The 19,350-nt window shown below is 39.6% G+C and overlaps 1 protein-coding gene across 2 annotated transcripts; it reads left to right on the forward strand.

Moving 5' to 3' along the window:
- Nucleotides 1-31: 31 nt before the first annotated feature.
- ING5 (inhibitor of growth family member 5) lies at nucleotides 32-18,012 on the forward strand. Of its 2 annotated transcripts, XR_012318371.1 has the most exons (9): nucleotides 32-265; nucleotides 5,802-5,873; nucleotides 6,119-6,285; nucleotides 6,835-6,946; nucleotides 7,053-7,140; nucleotides 7,901-8,036; nucleotides 8,182-8,243; nucleotides 10,332-16,361; nucleotides 16,414-18,012. XR_012318371.1 is itself a non-coding variant. In XM_073674567.1 (8 exons), exons 1-8 carry the CDS (start codon nucleotides 229-231, stop codon nucleotides 10,366-10,368), a joined length of 711 nt encoding a protein of 236 aa, XP_073530668.1. In that variant the 5' UTR covers nucleotides 32-228; the 3' UTR covers nucleotides 10,369-18,012. The 2 variants fall into 2 exon arrangements, 1 of the variants encoding a protein (XP_073530668.1); XM_073674567.1 differs by having other exon boundaries at nucleotides 10,332-18,012.
- The last annotated feature ends 1,338 nt before the right edge of the window (nucleotides 18,013-19,350 follow it).

A 19,350-nucleotide genomic window follows, 5' to 3' on the forward strand; every position in this document is an offset into this window, starting at 1 on the left:
ACAACGCACCAATCACCAACGTGAAAGGCTCCTACGGTGGGCGGGCTCTGAGGGCAGGAGAAATCCCAGCCCCATGCCCTAGCATAGAGCGCGGGCAGTCTGCCCTAATGAATATTAATCAGCCTGGCAGCCAATCCGAGTCGCCGGAAGCGCACTGCTCATGAATAATCTAGCAAGTCGCTGAGCGGGATTCAGATCTGAGGAAGGAAACGCTCGCACTTTGCTAACATGGCGACTGCGATGTACCTCGAACACTATCTGGACAGTGAGTACGGGTGCGGGGGAGGTGAACGGGCTGAGTACACGGGTGTGTTATTGCGTGGCGTGGGGGAAAACTGGGGGTTAATAAGAATCCACCGAGCGGGTTATTAAAAGTGCGTCACCGCCTTACGGGCGCGCACTCCTTGCAGGTAGTGGGACGTGATGACGTACAAGGGCTTACGTAATTTATTTGACGAAGCAAAACTTTATTGAAAGTGTTAGCGTCCATTACTGCGCCACTGTATGTGTAAGGCCAGGCCACAACCCCGGGCCGCAGTGCGGTATCACAGCTAGCGTCCTGTGTGGTGTCTGCTGCTGTATACTGACCCCATACGCCATTAATATCCCGCACCATCAACTGGTAGCTGCTCCCATGTGGCCGTTATTGGGTACTGCAGCTGAGGTCCTATTACTGTGCCAGCCGCTGAGCTGTAGTACCCGAAAACGGCCACAACAGGGTGAGTGGCGCTGTGGTGTCCTGACTCTAACCACCAGCCCCACAGGACCTGCTGACAGCTGACCGGCGCTGGTGTCAGGATGCACCGTGGGCTGATATTAAAGCGCAATTGTAGTCTTAACTGTTATTTCATAGATCAGTAGTGCCCATGAAATAAGAAATATCTTATCAGAGAAATCTGCTTCTTTCTTTAAATTCTCATTTCTGTGGTAAAATCTTTATTAAGTGCAGACAATTACATTACTGAGATAGGAGATGGCAGTTACTACTGATAAGATTCTGTGTAGATAGGGGGAGGAGCTAAAGGCTGAGCTCCTCCTTCCTTTTGTTTACACAGACTCTTATGAGCACCAACTGCCATCTAAGAAAGGGTATGTTCACCATAGGCTATTTCAGTGTTTTTTTTTTCTGCAGCAAAACCTGATCTCTTGGCAGGAAAGAAGCTGCTTAGACGCAGGTTTTGGTGTATATTTCAGGATCCCAAAGTTCAGCTTTGCTTCCACCACAGAGGCATGAACACAGGTCATCAATTGCAAGACGTGTGAAATTATCCAAAATAACAAACGTACAGTGCACAGTGAATTGTTCAGGAATAGTTTTTCTGAGACACTGGCAGTGCATTAAGTTTGTAGGACACTATTTACTTTCACACTATTATCTGCCATTGAGTTGCTCAGAGATTGTTCAATCTCACATCTAGCTCAGCCAATATTTATATTGTACACAGCACTAATTTAATTAAACTGTCCTAATCCAAATTGCCATCTCAGGTAACCAAGAGAAGATGGTAAAATCACAAAAATAAATGAGTTTCACATACTGCTGTACTTGCTTTTTTTTCACTAAAAACGCAGCAAAACCTGATAGCTATGTTAAAAACTGGGTGTTTTTTTTCGTCACCCATTATGTTTAATGGGTGAAAAACGCTGAAAGAAGAGTCATGCTCTATTGTGCAAAAAAACATAGAAAGCACAAAATACTGAGGACACAACCAATGTGGGTGCGTGAGATTTCTGAAATCTCATAGACTTTGCTGGTACTGTAAAACGCAGCTGAAAATTTGCATGAAAAACGCCTAGTGAGAGCATAGCCTAATGTAACAATCTGTTATCAATGTCTGTGCCTCTTCATGAATCGGACTTCAGCATGTCCCCTTCTCTAGATCAGTGTGAACATCGCTGGTCTTGTTGAATCGGTCCACTACAGCAAGACTGTTACACTAATAATATCTCATACAAGAGACAAATACAACCACACCATGACCCAACTTTATATTACCACCACATAGTGACCAAATTATACCACAATACTGATCATTAAAGGGGTTGTCCTGTCCAAATCGATAAGTCTGCAGTCACTTAGACTGCAGACTTATGAGTCCCTCCAGGGCACGCACTGTGTTTCTGAGCCGGGACTGGATAAGTTATACATACTCCCGGCCAGTGGGCGTGGCATTGCTCCATACTTTTGTAAGGAGCGAGGTGATGCCCACTATTGTAAGGAGCAAGGTGACGCCCACTATTCGGCGAGATTAATTCATTATCACAGACTGTCCCTCATTTAGTGGTTAATACTTCAGATTACTTAGGTGTACTTAACCCCTTAATGCCCATCCAATATAGAGTTCAATTTAAACTTATCACGCTTACCCACAAAGCGCTCCATGCTTCAGTACCTACCTACATCTCCTCCCTTGTCTCAGTCTACCACCCTACACGTGCCCTCCGTTCTGCCAATGACTTAAAACTAAAATCCTCCATAATCCGAACTTCTCACTCCCGTCTCCCAAGATTTCTCGCTTGCTGCGCCAATTCTTTGGAATGCACTACCCAGGACAGTTCAATTAATTCCCAATACCCACAGTTTCAAGCGGACCCTAAAAACCCATTTCTTTAGACTGGCCTATCGCCTCCACACACACTATCTGTCCGTCCCAGTTTTCCCCCATATTAAAATCTTCAATTTCAGGTTCATACCATCCATGTACTTAATAGCCTCGGTCAGGACTGCACACATACTGGCAGGCGACCAGTCCATGTATTATTTATCCTATTTAGTATATCCACGCTGCATTATACAATATATGTACTTTTTACCTTTTGTGTCTCCCCCACTTCCTCATAGACTGTAAGCTTGCGAGCAGGGCCCTCACTCCTTTCGATATGAGATATGTTTATTCTGTATTGTCTGTATAAGTCCCCCCTAAAATTTGTAAAGTGCTGCGGAGTATGTTGGCGCTATAAAAATAAAAATTATTATTATATTATAATGCCCAATGATGAACATGGCACTTCATGAGCGAGTGTCTGTTCCCGCTCCTTGCCATGCAGTGCCGTCATGACTTTAAACTGTCACTGTGTGTAAACACCCAGTGACAGTTCTATGCAGATGGCTGTCAGTGTAACGGAAAGAGGTGCGGGGACCCATGCAGTCAGTCCCCGCACTCAGGGCGCTGTGATTGGTCAGTCAATCAGATTGAGCAATCACAGCATGAATGCGCAGGAGGTGCTGAAATATCGTCCGAGCTAGGAAAATCTGGGCTCCTGAGGCAAATAGCGCCCTGTCCCTCCCGAGTCTCGACATATGGCTATGCTGTACTATACAGCCAGATATGGGGTATTTCTACATTCAGCAGAAATTGTGTGACAAATTTTGGTGCCATTTTTACCCATTTCCCCATGTGAAAATGTAAAATCTGTGGCTAAAACAAAATATTTGTGGTAAAAATGTAATTATTTTTTCTTCACTGTCAAATGGTATAAAATTCTGTGACACACCTGTGGTGTCAATATGATCACTGCATCCTTAAATGAATTCATTGAGAGGTGTAGTTTGTAAAATGGGGTCATTTATTGGGGGGTTCTGCTGTTCTGGCACCTCCAGGGGATCTCCCAGTGGGTCATGGCACCCACAAACCATAACAGTAAAATAGTAATATAATATAATATGGCGCTCCTTCTCTTCAGAGCTTTCCACTGTGCCTGAAAAGCATTTCCCAATTACATGTAGGGTATTGGTGCAATCAGGAGATATTGCATAACAAACTGTGGTCCATTTTTTCCTATTAGCTCTTATAAATAAAAAATTGGGGGCTGAAACAACATTTTAGCGGTAAAAATGTAATTATTCTTCCCCACCAAATGGTATAAAATTCTGTGATGCACATGTGATGTCCACATTCTTACTGCATCCCTAGATGAATTCATTGAGAGGTGTAGTTTGTAAAATGACGTCACTTATGGGGGTTTCTGCTCTCTTGGTATGTCAGGGCCTCTGCCAATGTGATATGGCACCCCCAAACCATTCCAGCAAAATCTGAACTACAATATGGTACTTCCCTATTGAGCTTTGCACTGTGCCTCAAAAGTAGTTTTCGACCACATATAGGGTATTGGTGTACTCAGGAGAAATTGCACAAAAAAATTGTATGGTACATTATCTAATGTTATTCTTGTGAAAATAAAACATTTGGGGCTAAAATAATATTTTTGTGGGAAAAATGTGATTTATTGTTATTTTCATGGCTCAACGTTATAAAATTCTGTGAAGCATCTGGGGGTTCAGGGTTCTCATCACACATCTAGGTAAGTTCCTTGAGGGATTTAGTTTCCAAAATGGTGTCACTTGTGAGGGGTTTCCACTGTTTAGGCACATCATGGGCTCTCCAAATGCAATATGCCATCCGATAATGATTCCAGCCAATTTGCGCTCCAAAAGTCAGTGTGCTTTCTCCCTTTGGAGCCCTGCCATGCGCCCAAACAGTAATTTCCCCCAAATATGAGGTATCGGCGTACTCAGGAGAAATTGCACAACAAATTTTGATGTTCTTTTTCTCCTGTTACCCTTTTGAACATAAAAAAAAAAATTGAGACTAAGTTTAAAATTTTTGCGAAAAAAGTAAATTGTTCATTTTTTCCTTCCACATTGCATTAATTCATGTAAAGCACCTGAAGTGTTAATAAACTTCTTGAATGTGGTTTTGAGGGGTGCAGTTTTTAGCTTGGTGTCACTTCATGGTATTTTCTGACATATAGGCCCCTCAAAGTCACTTCAAATGTGAAGTGGTCCCTAAAAAAAGAAGAAAAAAAAAAAGATTTTGTTGGAAAAATTGCTGGTCACCTTCTTAACAAAAAAATGATGTTTCAAAAATTGTGCTGGTGTAAAGTAGACATGTGAGAAATGTTATTTATTACATTTAGTATGACTTAACTCTCTGGTTTAAGGGCATAAGAATTTAAAAGTTTGAAAATTGTGAATATTTGCGCCAAATGTACAATATTTTCGCAAATAAACGCAAGTCCTATTTAAGAAATTTTACCACTATCATGAAGTACAATATGTCACGAAAAATCAGTCTCAGAATCAGCAGGATCCGTTGAAGCGTTCCAGAGTTATTGCCTCATAAAGTGACACTGGTCAGAATTTAAAAATTGAGGCTCTGTCCTTATGGGGCTAAAAAAAACAAAAACTTTTCATGAATTTGACAGGTGGGTGTAGTTGTGCCCTTGTTCTTCCCATATTGTTATAGCTGGCTCTGATGTGAGGACACTAAAAGAGCAGCAGCATATTTGCTAATATTATTGCACCTACTACATATTGGGATAGGATCTTGGAGATGGGAATACCTTTTTAATGGAGTAGCGCCTTAGTCTCCTAATTCTTAGTATAGTACTGATTGTACATCCCCCTCATGGTAGCAGCAGGTGGCGCTGTCACCTGTGGCCGAGGGAGATGACTGCCTCTAAAGCTGCTCTGCCACTGTGTCCCTCTTTCCCCGTGGTGGGAGGTTGGAGGTGGGGTCCTCTTACTAATATAAGGTACATTTTATGTCTTTTCCCACTAAAAAAAAAAAAATGTATATACCATAATTTTCTCGATCTAAAACTGAATGATAATGATGTGCTTGATATATGCACAAACGCCAGTTGTCTGTCAGTAGCTTAATGGCTTAGGCCTGTGATTGTTACAAATTAGAATAGGACATCATCCACTGCTCCGCAGGTTACATCCGGACGTAAGTACAATTTTTGTAGAAGTCAGACTTTTTTATTAATATAACTTTTTAATTTTTTTTTTTTTTTAGGTATAGAAAATTTACCATGTGAACTCCAAAGAAATTTCCAACTTATGAGTGATCTAGATCAGAGGACAGAGGGTATATCCTTTATATTTAATTTAAAGGGGTTGTCCAGGCTTATGATATTGATGAATACCTTGCCTTAAAACCTTTAGTCTGGCACCCCCACCGGAAATAAGATTTTAATGGAAAATAATTAAACTCTGTAGCAAAATAAGCCTTTGGTCCGGTCTGTTGTAGACTAATGAATTTTCCCTTGAGGCTTACACATTACTCATAAATGAAAGCTGTGTTTACATTTTTTATTATATATTTATTTACAGATAAAAAGAAAGAGATTGATACATTGGCCAGTGAGTATATTGCCAAAGTGCGGGATCTCACTCCTGAGCAGAGAGTGCAGCATCTACAGCGTATCCAGAATGCTTACAGCAAGTGCAAAGAGTACAGCGATGACAAAGTGCAGCTAGCCATGCAGACCTATGAAATGGTAAGAATCCATGTATTCAATCCTGGGAGCGCAGATGGTGGTCGCACGTTATCCGCAGAGGCTTCCTCCAAGGCCACTGTCACGTGGCAGTATTTGTAAGAGATGACCAGGAGGTGTTCTACAACATGGAGTGGTTCGGGCCGCATGAATATAAAGGCAGGTTCCTTTGTAAATTACAAATACTGGTGTCTGTATATTATTTTTATTTCCAGCGGACACAATAGCTTTCACGAGACTATGGAGATTCAGCCTTGGCCTTACAGACCCTAGTGTGTGTGTGTGTGTGTGTGTGTGTGTGTGTGTGTGTGTGTGTGTATGTATAAGTGTAGGGGGTGCACCCTATTTATAAGAGAAGTCTTGACAGTCAGTGATTCTGCACACACACCAATATATACACTTTGTGTGCAGAATCACTGACTACCAATATTTCTCATATAAATGGTGTGCACCCCGTACACTTTTTAATCCATTATTTGTTCTTTAGCCGAGCGTGCATGTGTTTTCACTAGTGCCAAAATTAGGCAATTTGTGTCTTTCGTGTAATTAAAGGTGGATAAGCACATCAGGCGCCTGGATGCTGATTTGGCACGATTTGAAGCTGACCTCAAGGAAAAACTAGAAGGCGCAGAGTTTGACAGCTCGTCTGGACGTGGCGTGAAAAGTGAGGTTCTCATTTCTACTAGTTGACGCTGCCAGTTTTTGTACATAAATAAGTGCCTACATTTAAGATTTTTTTTTCTGGGCCTATTTTACTATGTGTTGAACAGAGAACCGTGGTCAGAAGGATAAGCGTGGATCTCGAGGCCGCCGGGTATCTGAAGAAGATACAGTAAAGAAAAAGAAATTAAAAGGAGGGTAAGTCAAGTTTATCCCTTAAATGGAATCTGTCAGAAAGTTTCTGCTATGTGATCTGAGAGCCCCATGATGTAGGGACTGAGACCCTGATTCCAGCGATGTGTCACTTGGTGGTCTGCTTGCTCTCATTTTAATACAATCACTTATATCTGCTACTGATCTAGCAGCACTCAAATGCTGAGCCCTGTATACCCCACCCACACCACTGATGAGAAGCTTTCTGTGTACACTGTGCATAGGCAGAAGGCTGCTAATCCAAGATGGCGGGGCAGGAGTCACAGAGCAGTTGACTAGGAGGCACAAGACGCCTAGTTCTCTAATGATAATATTTTGCTGATAAAACACTGATTTTATTGAAACTACAACACACAGCCCAATAAGTGACACATCATTGGAATCAGGGTTGCAGCCCCTACATCATGCTGCTCTCAGAATGCATTTCAAAAACCTTCAGACAGATTTCTCTCTAAGAAAATTGTTGCCCCCGTTAAAATAAAATCACATACTCCCCTCCGGGGTGTTGGCACTCTCTTTCCCTGGGGTCACGTGCGGTTGTTGCATCACGCGAGTCCTCTATCCAATGAGCGCCGGCTTCACTGTCCTTGCCATCAGACAAATCGAACATCAACATGAAGCCAGTGAGCAGCCGCAGTTCTGACTATCTATTGACAACTGTACAAAGTTGCTTTTTCTCATTAGGTATTTAATCACTTTCTGATACATGGCCATTGTGATAAAGTTATGCTTTTTTTTTCTACAGGCCAGTTTTTTCAGATGCGGTCCTATCTGTGCATCCTTCCGATGTCCTTGATATGCCGGTGGACCCCAATGAACCTACGTACTGCCTGTGTCACCAGGTGTCCTATGGAGAAATGATTGGCTGCGATAACCCAGATGTAAGGATTCTGTATATCACGTCACTTCTAATGGACAATAAGTCATAGTGCAAGTTTCCAGTCTAATGTCTAGCAGATATATTTTATTATATTATAATGAATTTAGGCATAGAGCATAGTCTCACAAAATCATTTATGTCTTTAGTGTCCCATTGAATGGTTCCATTTTGCCTGTGTAGATCTCACCACTAAACCAAAAGGAAAGTGGTAAGTACGCATTTTTATATTTATTACCAGTTGTTTAATAATCACATACTACAACCCCTGGCGAAAATTATGGAATCACCGGGCTCTGAGGATGTTCATTCAGTTGTTTAATGTTGTTGAAAAAAAAACAGATCCCAGACATGGCACAAAACTAAAGTAATTTCAAATGGCAACTTTAGGGCTTTAAGAAACACTAAAAGAAATCAAGATGAAAAATGTGGTACTCAGTAAGGGTAATTTTTTTCAGACCAAGCAGAGGGAAAAAATTATGGAATCACTCAATTCTGAGGAAAAAATTATGGAATCGCCCTGTAAATTTTCATTTCCAAAACTAACACCTGCATCAGATTAGCTCTGCTCGTCAGTCTGCATCTAAATAGGAGTGATCACACCTTGGAGAGCTGTTGCACCAAGTGGACTAACATGAATCATGGCTCCAACACGAGAGATGTCAATTGAAACAAAGGAGAGGATTATCAAACTCTTAAAAGAAGGTAAATCCTCACGCAATGTTGCAAAAGATGTTGGTTGTTCAGTCAGCTGTGTCTAAAATCTGGACCAAATACAAACAACATGGGAAGGTTGTTAAAGGCAAACATACTGGTAGACCAAGGAAGACATCAAAGCGTCAAGACCGGAAACTTAAAGCAATAGGTCTCCAAAACAGGAAATTCACAACAAAACTAATGAGGAACGAATGGGAAGAAACTGGAGTCAATGTCTGTGACCGAACTGTAAGAAACCGCCTAAAGGAAATGGGATTTACTTACAGAAAAGCTAAACAAAAGCCATCATTAACACCTAAACAGAAAAAAACAAGGTTACAATGGGCTAAGGAAAAGCAATCGTGGACTGTGGATGACTGGATGAAAGCCATATTCAGTGATGAATCGCGAATCTGCATTGGGCAAGGTGATGATGCTGGAACTTTTGTTTGGTGCCGTTCCAATGAGATTTATAAAGATGACTGCATGAAGAAAACATGCAAATTTCCACAGTCATTGATGATATGGGGCTGCATGTCAGGTAAAGGCACTGGGGAGATGGCTGTCATTACATCTTCAATAAATGCCCGAGTTCACATTGATATTTTGGACAGTTTTCTTATCCCATCAATTGAAAGGATGTTTGGGGATGATGACATCATTTTTCAAGATGATAATGCATCCTGCCATAGAGCAAAAACTGTGAAAACATTCCTTGAAAGAGGACACATTAGGTCAATGTCATGGCCTGCAAGTAGTCTGGATCTCAATCCACTTGAAAATCTTCGGTGGAAGTTGAAGAAAATGGTCCATGACAAGGCTCCAACCTGCAAAGCTGATCAGGCAACAGCAATCAGAGAAAGTTGGAGCCAGATTGATGAAGAGTACTGTTTGTCACTCATTAAGTCCATGCCTCAGAGACTGCAAGCTGTTATTAAAGCCAGAGGTGGTGCAACAAAATACTAGTGATGTATTAGAGTGTTCTTTTGTGTGTTTGTTTTTCATGATTCCATTATTTTTTTCCCTCTGCTAGGTCTGAAAAAAAATACCCTTACTGAGTACCACATTTTTTATCTTGATTTCTTTTAGTGTTTCTTAAAGCCCTAAAGTTGCCATTTGAAATGACTTTAGTTTTGTGCCATGTCTGTGATCTGCTTTTTTTTCAAAACATTAAACAACTGAATGAACATCCTCCGAGCCCGGTGGTTCCATAATTTTTGCCAGGGGTTGTAGTAGGTATTACTAAATAGTGCCAATAGCCTTCGCTATTGGCACTAGTATTTTAGTTATTTTCTTCCCACTATTAATGGAATGGGTGTGGGGTAATGTTTTTAGTGGTGATCACATGCTTTTTTACAATTCTGTGACATATCCCAAGATAGAAAAAGTGAATATTGCAGCTGCTTTTTCCTTATGGTCAATGTCTCGTAGTCATTATCCTTTCTAGCCTCGAGTATATTCACATGTGGAAGATTTGTTTCTGTCAATAAAAACCCGTTTTCTGTGGATGGAGTTGTTTCTATAGCTTGTAAATGAATTTCTGCAAATCCTATTCAGATGTATATCATTTTCAGAGTAATTATTTTTTTTCTGTCTCTCCTAGGTTTTGTCCACGCTGCACTCAGGAGCGAAAGAAATGAACACAACACCACAAGTTTTATCAGATTCGTCCTTATTACTACCACATACTTTTGTTCTTGCGTCATCCCTGTCTTTTTTTTTTTTTTTTTTTTTTTTTATTACCACTGAACGGTTTCCTGAAGATTAAGGTGGAAACTGATTCTTACTAAATCTACAACCCTCTTCCTAGGGAGAGTACAGTTGCACGTTTGGATTGGTACTGCTAACTTTTTTTTTTTTTTTTTAAATCTGATGTTACTGGAAGTGAGAGCAAAGTAACCTGGGCATGTCTTACTCCATGATTTCTGCTTAACCATACCATGAAGTCTATGTATGGTTAAGTGAACGCATGTTTCACTATGAAAATAAAATGTGATACTTTGTAAATTCATTGTATAGGGACGCTCTGTAAGACACAATATGCGCAAGTGCTGACTGTAAAATTAAAGCTATATATGTGCACCCCCCAAAAAAAATCAGTAATGTTACATCTGGTGTCCAAAGTCCAAAAGCTGAATAAGTCAAGGGGCGGGAAAAAGGGCTTATGCATGTGTCTGTATTGCTACAGCCCTGCCTTGAGCATGCAGCCTTGGACTTTTAGGCATTGTTCCCATATTGCACAACTGTTTTTTTGTTGTTGTTTTTTGTGCAAAAATGTGCATTTAACAGTTCAAGCAAAATGGATGTAATTTTATGAAAACTCATGCCCACTGTGCATTAAAAGACGCTGCTGATCTGCACCTTTTTTGGTGTGGACCCACCACCCATCCCCTTCCTCCATACAGGCTTTTATAGGAAGCCTAAAAAAAATATTTCAATAATAGTGTGTTATTCCTACATGAATTTAACCCTTTAGGTTTTCTTGTGATCCAAATATTGCAGCTGTTATGTGCAGGGCTGTGGAGTCTGTAAACCAAACCTCCGATTCCTCAATTTCCATGACACCGACTCCGGCTCCCTCATACATGGCTCATGTTTAAGTGATAAATTTACTGTAGCACAGATTCATCTCCGCTAAAAGTCTAGGCCCTTAGATTAGGAATAGGACAGACATTTATAGGACATTTCATAACTCTCCCAAATTCTTATGAAAAAATATTCCCCACAAACTGCATTGAATTACTGTACCCAATTTATTATATATTTTAGGAGTCGGAGTCTATCCATTTTATACCGACTCCACCAAAATGGGCTTCGACTCCGACTCCACAGCCCTGGTTATGTGGACCCTAAAGTGCAGCCGTGTTATGGTTATTTGAAAACCAGCTTTGCATTTATATTTGCACTAAAACACATGCTATTTTATACAGAAGAGTGCTGTGTATTAATCAACCACACTCTCAGTACCTGTATAATCCTAGCCTAATCCAGCAATCTGGAATGAGGGTATGTTTAATGTTGAAATTCAGGATTTCTCTGGTATGTGTATAATAAATATATACATTAATTTGAAAAAAGTACTTTTCTTGCTTGGGCGTGCTGCTTGTGAATCGTGTCAGGTACTGGCTGTTTGCTTTGAACCATATATGTTTAATATAGGTTGAAAGCTCCTAGGGACAGAGCCACACAGGAGAATAGTCAGTCAAACAAGTGGGTCCCTGGCGGCTTCTCCACTCCCAGTCCCCTGAAATTACAGCGGATAAGGGAAAGCAACCAGACTGGTCTCTCTTGTGGATCGGTCCTCGGCGGCTATTAACCTACGTTTCTCTCTGAAATGCTGCAGCATTTCAGAGGTGTATGTATATGTAACTATTTGTTTTTTGTTTTGTTTTTCTTTCGTTAAATCACCTTTCATATAATGTGTGAATAAAAAGGTTGTGCGGAATCTTTTTTTCTGCACCCTCTTATATTTGGCATGTAGAGAAGCTGCTGCATTCCACTTGGGTCTGATGCCCAGCATATATCATGCACATGGTGTCTGATCCATGTGTTGAATTTGCTCAGTGTCCGACAATTCATGTGACATCAGGCAAAGAGAGAGTCGCTGCACAGCCCATTTTAAGGCATTCTAAGACTGTTTCACACTTAATGACATTCAAGCTCCAATTAGGAACTGCGATGTCTGGACAGGCCGCCTGTCTCCCGACAATCTCGACAGCCTCGTATAAACCGAAGCGGCTGTTGAGTTTGGGTTAGGAGATCCACAGTCAGTCCGGATATCATCGTCTTTACTTGGGCCATGAATGTCTGAGTGTGAATGCAGCCTTACTTTTTCAGTTCTGACATACATACAAGGTGTACACTTGTGTTACCACTGTGAAACAATGCGATTATGCAGTCACAAGCACATACACATATTGTGTCTTATTCAAGTGTGACCTCTGATAATGTGATCCTGGCGTATTCTTACAGTGTAATTTCTCTATTTTATGCGATAATTTTTTTAGTACAAAGAAGTTGAGTAGCATTCGGTCTCTCACATCGGAGTCAGACTTTCAGAACATTAATTCATATGGTGCAGCCGCAATAATAATGTTACATAGTGTTGACAATCCACAGGTGGCATTGGCCCCAAAAATAAGGACCTCACTGAAGAGATGATGGCTCGCCACAAATGGGAAGTTTCTAAATGAAAAGGGTATTTTCTATAAATGGTAGCACAATTGTGGCAATGGTGGAGCTGCGATATGACGGTGGTAGTGTTGGGTTCTAACATATGTGACCTGGCTCACTTGGTTAATTTGTAATGCACCAAAGATCTATATCCAATCCAATCTGATTGAAAATATATTTTAAATAGAGGTATACGGGGAAGATAAAGATGTGGATAATATATTTGATTATAGAGGCCAATAAATTAATGTATTACACTGCTTCTGGGGGGCTTGGGTGTAGCAGCCCCACTAAAAGATTCCTCTATATTGTATTAGAGTGCCAGTTTTATTTTTACATGTAAATACAAAAGATGTATATCTATATGGAGATCAGATTATATGTATAAATCAGCTATCGTGGGCAATAGGAATTTTGCCGAGTTTTGTTCTTTTGAAAAGATGTGAAATCATTTATTTAGAGGGCTTCCACGAGGAAATGATTTGAAGTAAAGTCATATATTCTATACCTCGATGCCTCCTATTTTCAGCATATTTCAGAGTTTGTATTTTGACCATTGCACTTGTTCTAGATCATCTGTATAAAGCAGATCAGTCACCAGATTTTACAATATAAAAGGCTTACCTTAAATAAATCTTAGATTTGATGAAACTAGGGTACTTTTAAAAATGAATGTAAAAATCACAATAATTTTTTGAAAGTTTTCCTGCTTTTAATATTTAAAATGGTAATTTTATGAGTTCAGCTCTAGCTGGGCTGATAAAATGCTTATTTTCTATTTAAAATGCATATCCGATCGGCTCTAGAATCCTCAAAGTACACCAGCCCCATCAGATCTATGAGAAGAATAATAATAATCTACCATATTTTTCGATCTATGGGACATACCTTACCATAAGACACACCCCAGCTTTAGATGGAATAAATTTATGTTTTTCCTATTTTTTAATAATTAAAACTTCCCTAGCTTTGTAAAGAAGTGGAGAGGTTTGCATCACTAATCTTCATGCAGCGAGGTAGAATAATGAGGTAATAGATCTGTTAGTGTTTGCACGCTATATACACACTCCCTGCAGCACACACATACAACATTGCTGAATGTACATTACATGCACACTCAGCTTACAGTGTATAAAATATATATATCATAATAAAATTTTGCTGTAGCCTACACCATGTGTATACACTACGACATTTTAAAGTGACCTTCATCTACTCAGGACCTGCATCAGCTATTCAATTTTACTGATGTGCAGATCCTGTCAGCTTTCTGTCCTGCCCTACTCTAATCAGACTGATCAGTGTTGGGCAGGAGGAGAGAGAAAGTGTATGTAGTTTGCATTGTGAAATCTGGTAATATATCCAATTTAAAGGGTTGCTCCTGAGGATAGGTCATCAATATAAGACCGGTAGGGGTCCAACGCCAACACTGATCAAGCTGTTCCTAAAGCTGGTGGTGGTCAGAAGTTAGCAGTTGCGGAGCTGAACAACCCACTTGCGTCCATTATGTAGCTGCCAGGTACTGCGGAGCCACTACTATTCATTTGAATACGGGTGGATGTGCAGTATCGGTCTGGCTGCTACATAGTAGAGCTATGTTCAGCTCCACAATTTCTAATATCTGAGACAAAGAACAGATGATCACTGGCAGTGCCCCTTACCATACTCCCACTGATCTGATATTGATTGCCTATCCCTAGGTCAGATCCTCAGTAGAAAAGGATTGAAGCAACCCACTTTAAGGCCTCGCTCTAACTGGTGTATTGTGCCCACATTTAATAGTACATATTTCAGGACGCCCATGGCTTTACTGGGCCGACTCCATAGTTCCTTCTGGGGCTGTAAGTTCAGTTTAGTAGGACTGTCTGAATGAGGCCTTATGTAGGTTTAATCTGATGCTACTTATATATGTTATATTTACATTTTAATATTTGTAATTTAATTAACTTTTTTTATTGTTTAGAAAAAAGCATGACATTGTATAAATTAGTCATGTTATAACTCTGATCATGAGATTTTCTATTTTTAGGTTATTAAAAATGGGAGTTACAGAATCCTACGAATGAGAGCACGCTTACATTTCTGTATGGAATCCGTCACGCACAATTAGGTTTTGTCTATGCATTTATGAAGTCTTTTGGAGAAAAATGTCAGAATAAAAACTATGTACGGTACCTAGAACAATCCTGAATTTTAAAACTCTGCAACAATGTAGACCTTCCAATATAGATATAAAATAATATCTGGCCTCAGCCCTACGGGGTTTGACCGTTTAGTACCCCCAGTGATCCAATATGTTATCCTCCATCCTGTCGATCGGGAATAACTCATGTACTTGGTAGAACCTCTGTAAGAAAATAAAAGCCTCTGATTCCAATCATTTTTATCAAACAATTGTGAAAGTTTTGACTTCATACTCAAGCACGTTGAGAACTTGTATTTCAGCTGTAACCAGTTCAGAGGCCACCCATATGTTATATAAAAAAAAAACTGCTTTTCTGCATTCCCAGCATTGACATGGACTGGTTAGGGAAGTGCAATATATTGTGACCTAGAAATGTATTACTATTGTAGACATGCTGAAACCTTAAGAATGTTTCTCGCCATAATGGTGGTGTTTAGTGATTGATCTTTTAGGTTATGTCCATACTTGTGGTGTGATTTCCATTTATTACAAAGACGTTGTTAGGTCTATGGCGAATGCCAACTGTGCCCATAAGACCACATTCAGCACAAATTGCAGACATAGTCACCTACATATAGCAAATGTCAGCCGCTCGTAATCCTGATTGGGTGACTATACCTACAAGTCTGCTATTTGTACCGAATAATTTGTTTTGTTTTTCTTCTGTTTTGAAAAAAAAAAAAATTTAATCCTTATTCTGTTTGGACCCACATTGATCTTTTTGAGCAGTTTCTGCAAACTGCTGTGCACTTTGCCAATAATCTACAGTGTATGGAGACTGCGCAAAGGATATTCTGCATTCTCCAGATAAGCTTGGCAGAGATGTTGAGTAGCCACCTACTGCAATACGGGAAAGGGCGATGAGATGCATATTCGGCCAAGCAGAACATATATCTTGGGTATGTTCACATGGAGTTTTATTGATTTTGAATTTGAACCACTTCAAAATCCAAGTTTAAAAAAATAAATAAATAAATCGGGGTGAATATACCCTTATGGGAAACTTGGCAGCCATAAATAGTTATGTCTATAGTTCGCTTTACTAAGCCATGAAAATATGTACAGTATGAGAGAGGCAATATGCCACCAGGGAAGAGTCTATTAGATATCATTAAAGAGGATATCCGGGACTTTTTTATTTCTTTTAAAAGGCATGTAGTTGCTAACAGAGGCAGCCACCTGTCTGTTGTACCTGGCGCCGTTCCTGCCGGAGATTCAGCTGCTCCCTGTCAACAGAGCAGCAGTTTCTCTTCTGGTGACAGGGCGGGACTACTGGTGTCATACTGATTGACAGCCGGCTCCCTGCTGCCTAATTGGAGGAAGCCAGCTGTCAATCAGCATGATTGAATATTTTCAGTTAGTGCTTGTGAAAATAAGCAATTTACTGCTTATTAAAATCTGCAGCCTTTCTTGTGATGTTAACACTTTTGCTTACAGCTTGTTTCCTAGGAGACCGACCATCGCCGCTGTCGAGCTTGTAAGCACTGAACTGAAGCTGGTCGGAATGGGGAGGTAACAGCACAATCCAGCGATCCTGACCAGCTTCAAAACAGCGCTTACAAGCTCAATAGAAAACAGCTGTTAAGCACGGCACGTGTTCTGCTGACTAGTAGCCGTGGTCTGGCTCCAAAGCAACAAAGAGTTAACAAAAGAGAAGGTGTTAATATCTCTTAAGAATGGTTGAAAATTTTAATAAGCAATAAATTGCAAAAAAAATGTTTTTATTTGCAAAGGCTTGTTATCAATACCCACTTCTGAAGATGGGAATAGCCCTCTAACATCATTACCTAATTCTCTATTTTTTTGCACTGACCAGTCTGCAAGGCCAAAACCACTGAGGTATCACTGTTGGGCAATAGAGACATGATGGAAGTAGACAGTGCTTTTAATCTTTGACTGAGTTTACATTAAGAAATATGTGTATGTTTTTTTTTTTTAAGCATTTCATAAGTAATATCTCCATACAATGTATAATTATAGCTATTTTGCTTTATTCCTGTATGCATTTTTGCTTGCATATTTCTGTGTGCGATTTCATTATTGGTGGGGAATGAGTAATCAAATGGCACATGCGATGCTCTTCTATTTACGCCCGTGAACTTAGAAATGGAAGCCACAACACTGGCAGTTTTCAAACCCCTGTAGTCAGTATGACCTACGGTATCTATTTTCTGTTTTGGGCCCCTGAAAACCCTGATGGAAGTGTAGCAGAATTTTGAGAAGAGTCTAAGCAGCAAACCAGTTTTTGAAAACTTTCTATGCGGGTCCGCAGTTCCCTAACTTTTCTAGTAGAAGCTTTAGAGAGAACATTTCTGATTTCAGCTACACGCCAAATGGTAGGGACCCACATCAATTCCTAAACCATCAGACCCCACCATGTACATGTTTTGTTTTCCCTTGAAACAAAAGCCCCATCACATGTCCCCCAAAAGGCACATGGAGTAGTAGCTGTCATTCATCTTGGTAGCGAGTATCCTTTTGCTTCCATTCAGGTTATGTTCTAAAATCTGACTGTAATAGTCTGAATGTCGCCGTTTTTGTGATGATGATATTGTTAAAGCTATAACTGTGACCAAAGTTCTGGTGTGATATTATCTGATGGAATATTATAGTCCTGTTAACAGAATGTAAACTATTTGTATTTTCTTTCTGCAGGTTTTATAGATGGGTGGTTACAATCTGTTAATGTATGTGTAACCCTCTTGAGAAATATTTTATTTACTGTAATTTATAAGACTTCTTGACTGGTATAAATGTTCTGTTGGAGATGAGAGCGTCTTATGTAACCACCTGCAGGTATGATAGTGGATTTATTAAATAGATATGAAATATAAAAACCTTCATGCACACTAACCCTCCCTTTGTTTTTTTCTTACATTCTTTGTTTATTGGTTAATACAAAAAAATATATATTTTTTTCTTCTTGGAGCAGTCTGCTTGTAAAACTCAATCTTTTCCTTAGTAGTTTCGGTACGGAATCTGTGTGGCTGTTCATATGAGAAGTGTGTGCGTGCGTGTGTGATTTCATATGTATTTATATTATATTGCATATACATTACTTCTCCTGAAGAAATTTAAAAAAAAAATGCCTGGTTGGAACGAACATGTATACGTCAATTCTGATGGAATACTCCCCAGACTAGGCACTGTAAAATTTGAAAAGCCAAAAAAAAACCACCTTTTTTTTCTTTGAGGTTTCATAGGAGCTTTTCGTTTCCTGAAGCGATTTCCTTTTCTTCTTTTTTTTTTTTTAATTAAATTCTTATGAATATGTCAACATTTCTTTCTTACTATTAGGGGGAAAATACCCCATATTAAGCTGAACATTTCACTTTTAAATGAAAAAAAAAAAATGCATGGAGCCATTGATTTAGATGTTTACGTTCGATCTGTGACTCTGATCAAAAACTGATATGTCTGTGTTTTGTTTTTTTTTTTTTTACTTTGTACACCGCATCATGGACTATAATGGGTTTCTGTTTTAACCCCTTTACAACCCAAGGTGGTTTGCACGTTAATGACCAGGCCAATTTTTTCAATTCTGACCACTGTCACTTTATGAGGTAATTACTCTGGAACGCTTCAACGGATCCCCCTGATTCTGAGAGTGTTTTTTCGTGACATATTGTACTTCATGATTGTGGTGAAATTTCTTCGATATCACTTGCGTTTATTTGTGAAAAAAAACGGAAATTTGGCGAAAGTTTTGAAAATTTAGCAATTTTCAAAATTTGAATTTTTATGCCCTTAAATCAGAGAGATATGTCACACAAAATTAATAAATAACATTTCCCACATGTCTACTTTACATCAGCACAATTTTGGAACCAAAATTTTTTTTTATTGGGGAGCTATAAAGGTTAAAAGTTGACCAGCAATTTCTCATTTTTCCAACAAAATTTACAAAACCATTTTTTTAGGGACCACATCATATTTAAAGTCACTTTGAGGGGCCTATATGACAGAAAATACCCAAAAGTGACACCATTCTAAAAACTGCACCCCTCAAGGTGCTCAAAACCACATTCAAGAAGTTTATTAACCCTTCAGGTGCTTCACAGGAATTTTTGGAATGTGGAAGAAAAAAATTAACTTTTTTTTCACAAAAATGTTATTTTAGACCCAATTTTCTTTATTTTCACAGGGGTAACAGCAAAAATGGACCCCAAAATTTGTTGTGCAGATACCCCATATGTGGGGAAAAACCACTGTTTGGGCGCACGGCAGGGTTCGGAAGGGAAGGAGCGCCATTTGACTTTTTGAA

This window comes from Phyllobates terribilis, unplaced genomic scaffold (genome assembly GCF_046119375.1).
Source record: "Phyllobates terribilis strain yellow unplaced genomic scaffold, ASM4611937v1 Scaffold_3__8_contigs__length_932513732, whole genome shotgun sequence".
Classification (NCBI taxonomy): domain Eukaryota; kingdom Metazoa; phylum Chordata; class Amphibia; order Anura; family Dendrobatidae; genus Phyllobates; species Phyllobates terribilis.

Bases quoted from the DNA above. Each gene is read 5' to 3' on its own strand.
- ING5 (XM_073674567.1), top strand. From the start codon at position 229: ATGGCGACTGCGATGTACCTCGAACACTATCTGGACA. The intron at 6,947-7,052 runs GTGAGGTTCTCA...TGTGTTGAACAG, and splicing joins GTCTGGACGTGGCGTGAAAA to AGAACCGTGGTCAGAAGGAT. The intron at 8,037-8,181 runs GTAAGGATTCTG...TTATGTCTTTAG, and splicing joins TTGGCTGCGATAACCCAGAT to TGTCCCATTGAATGGTTCCA.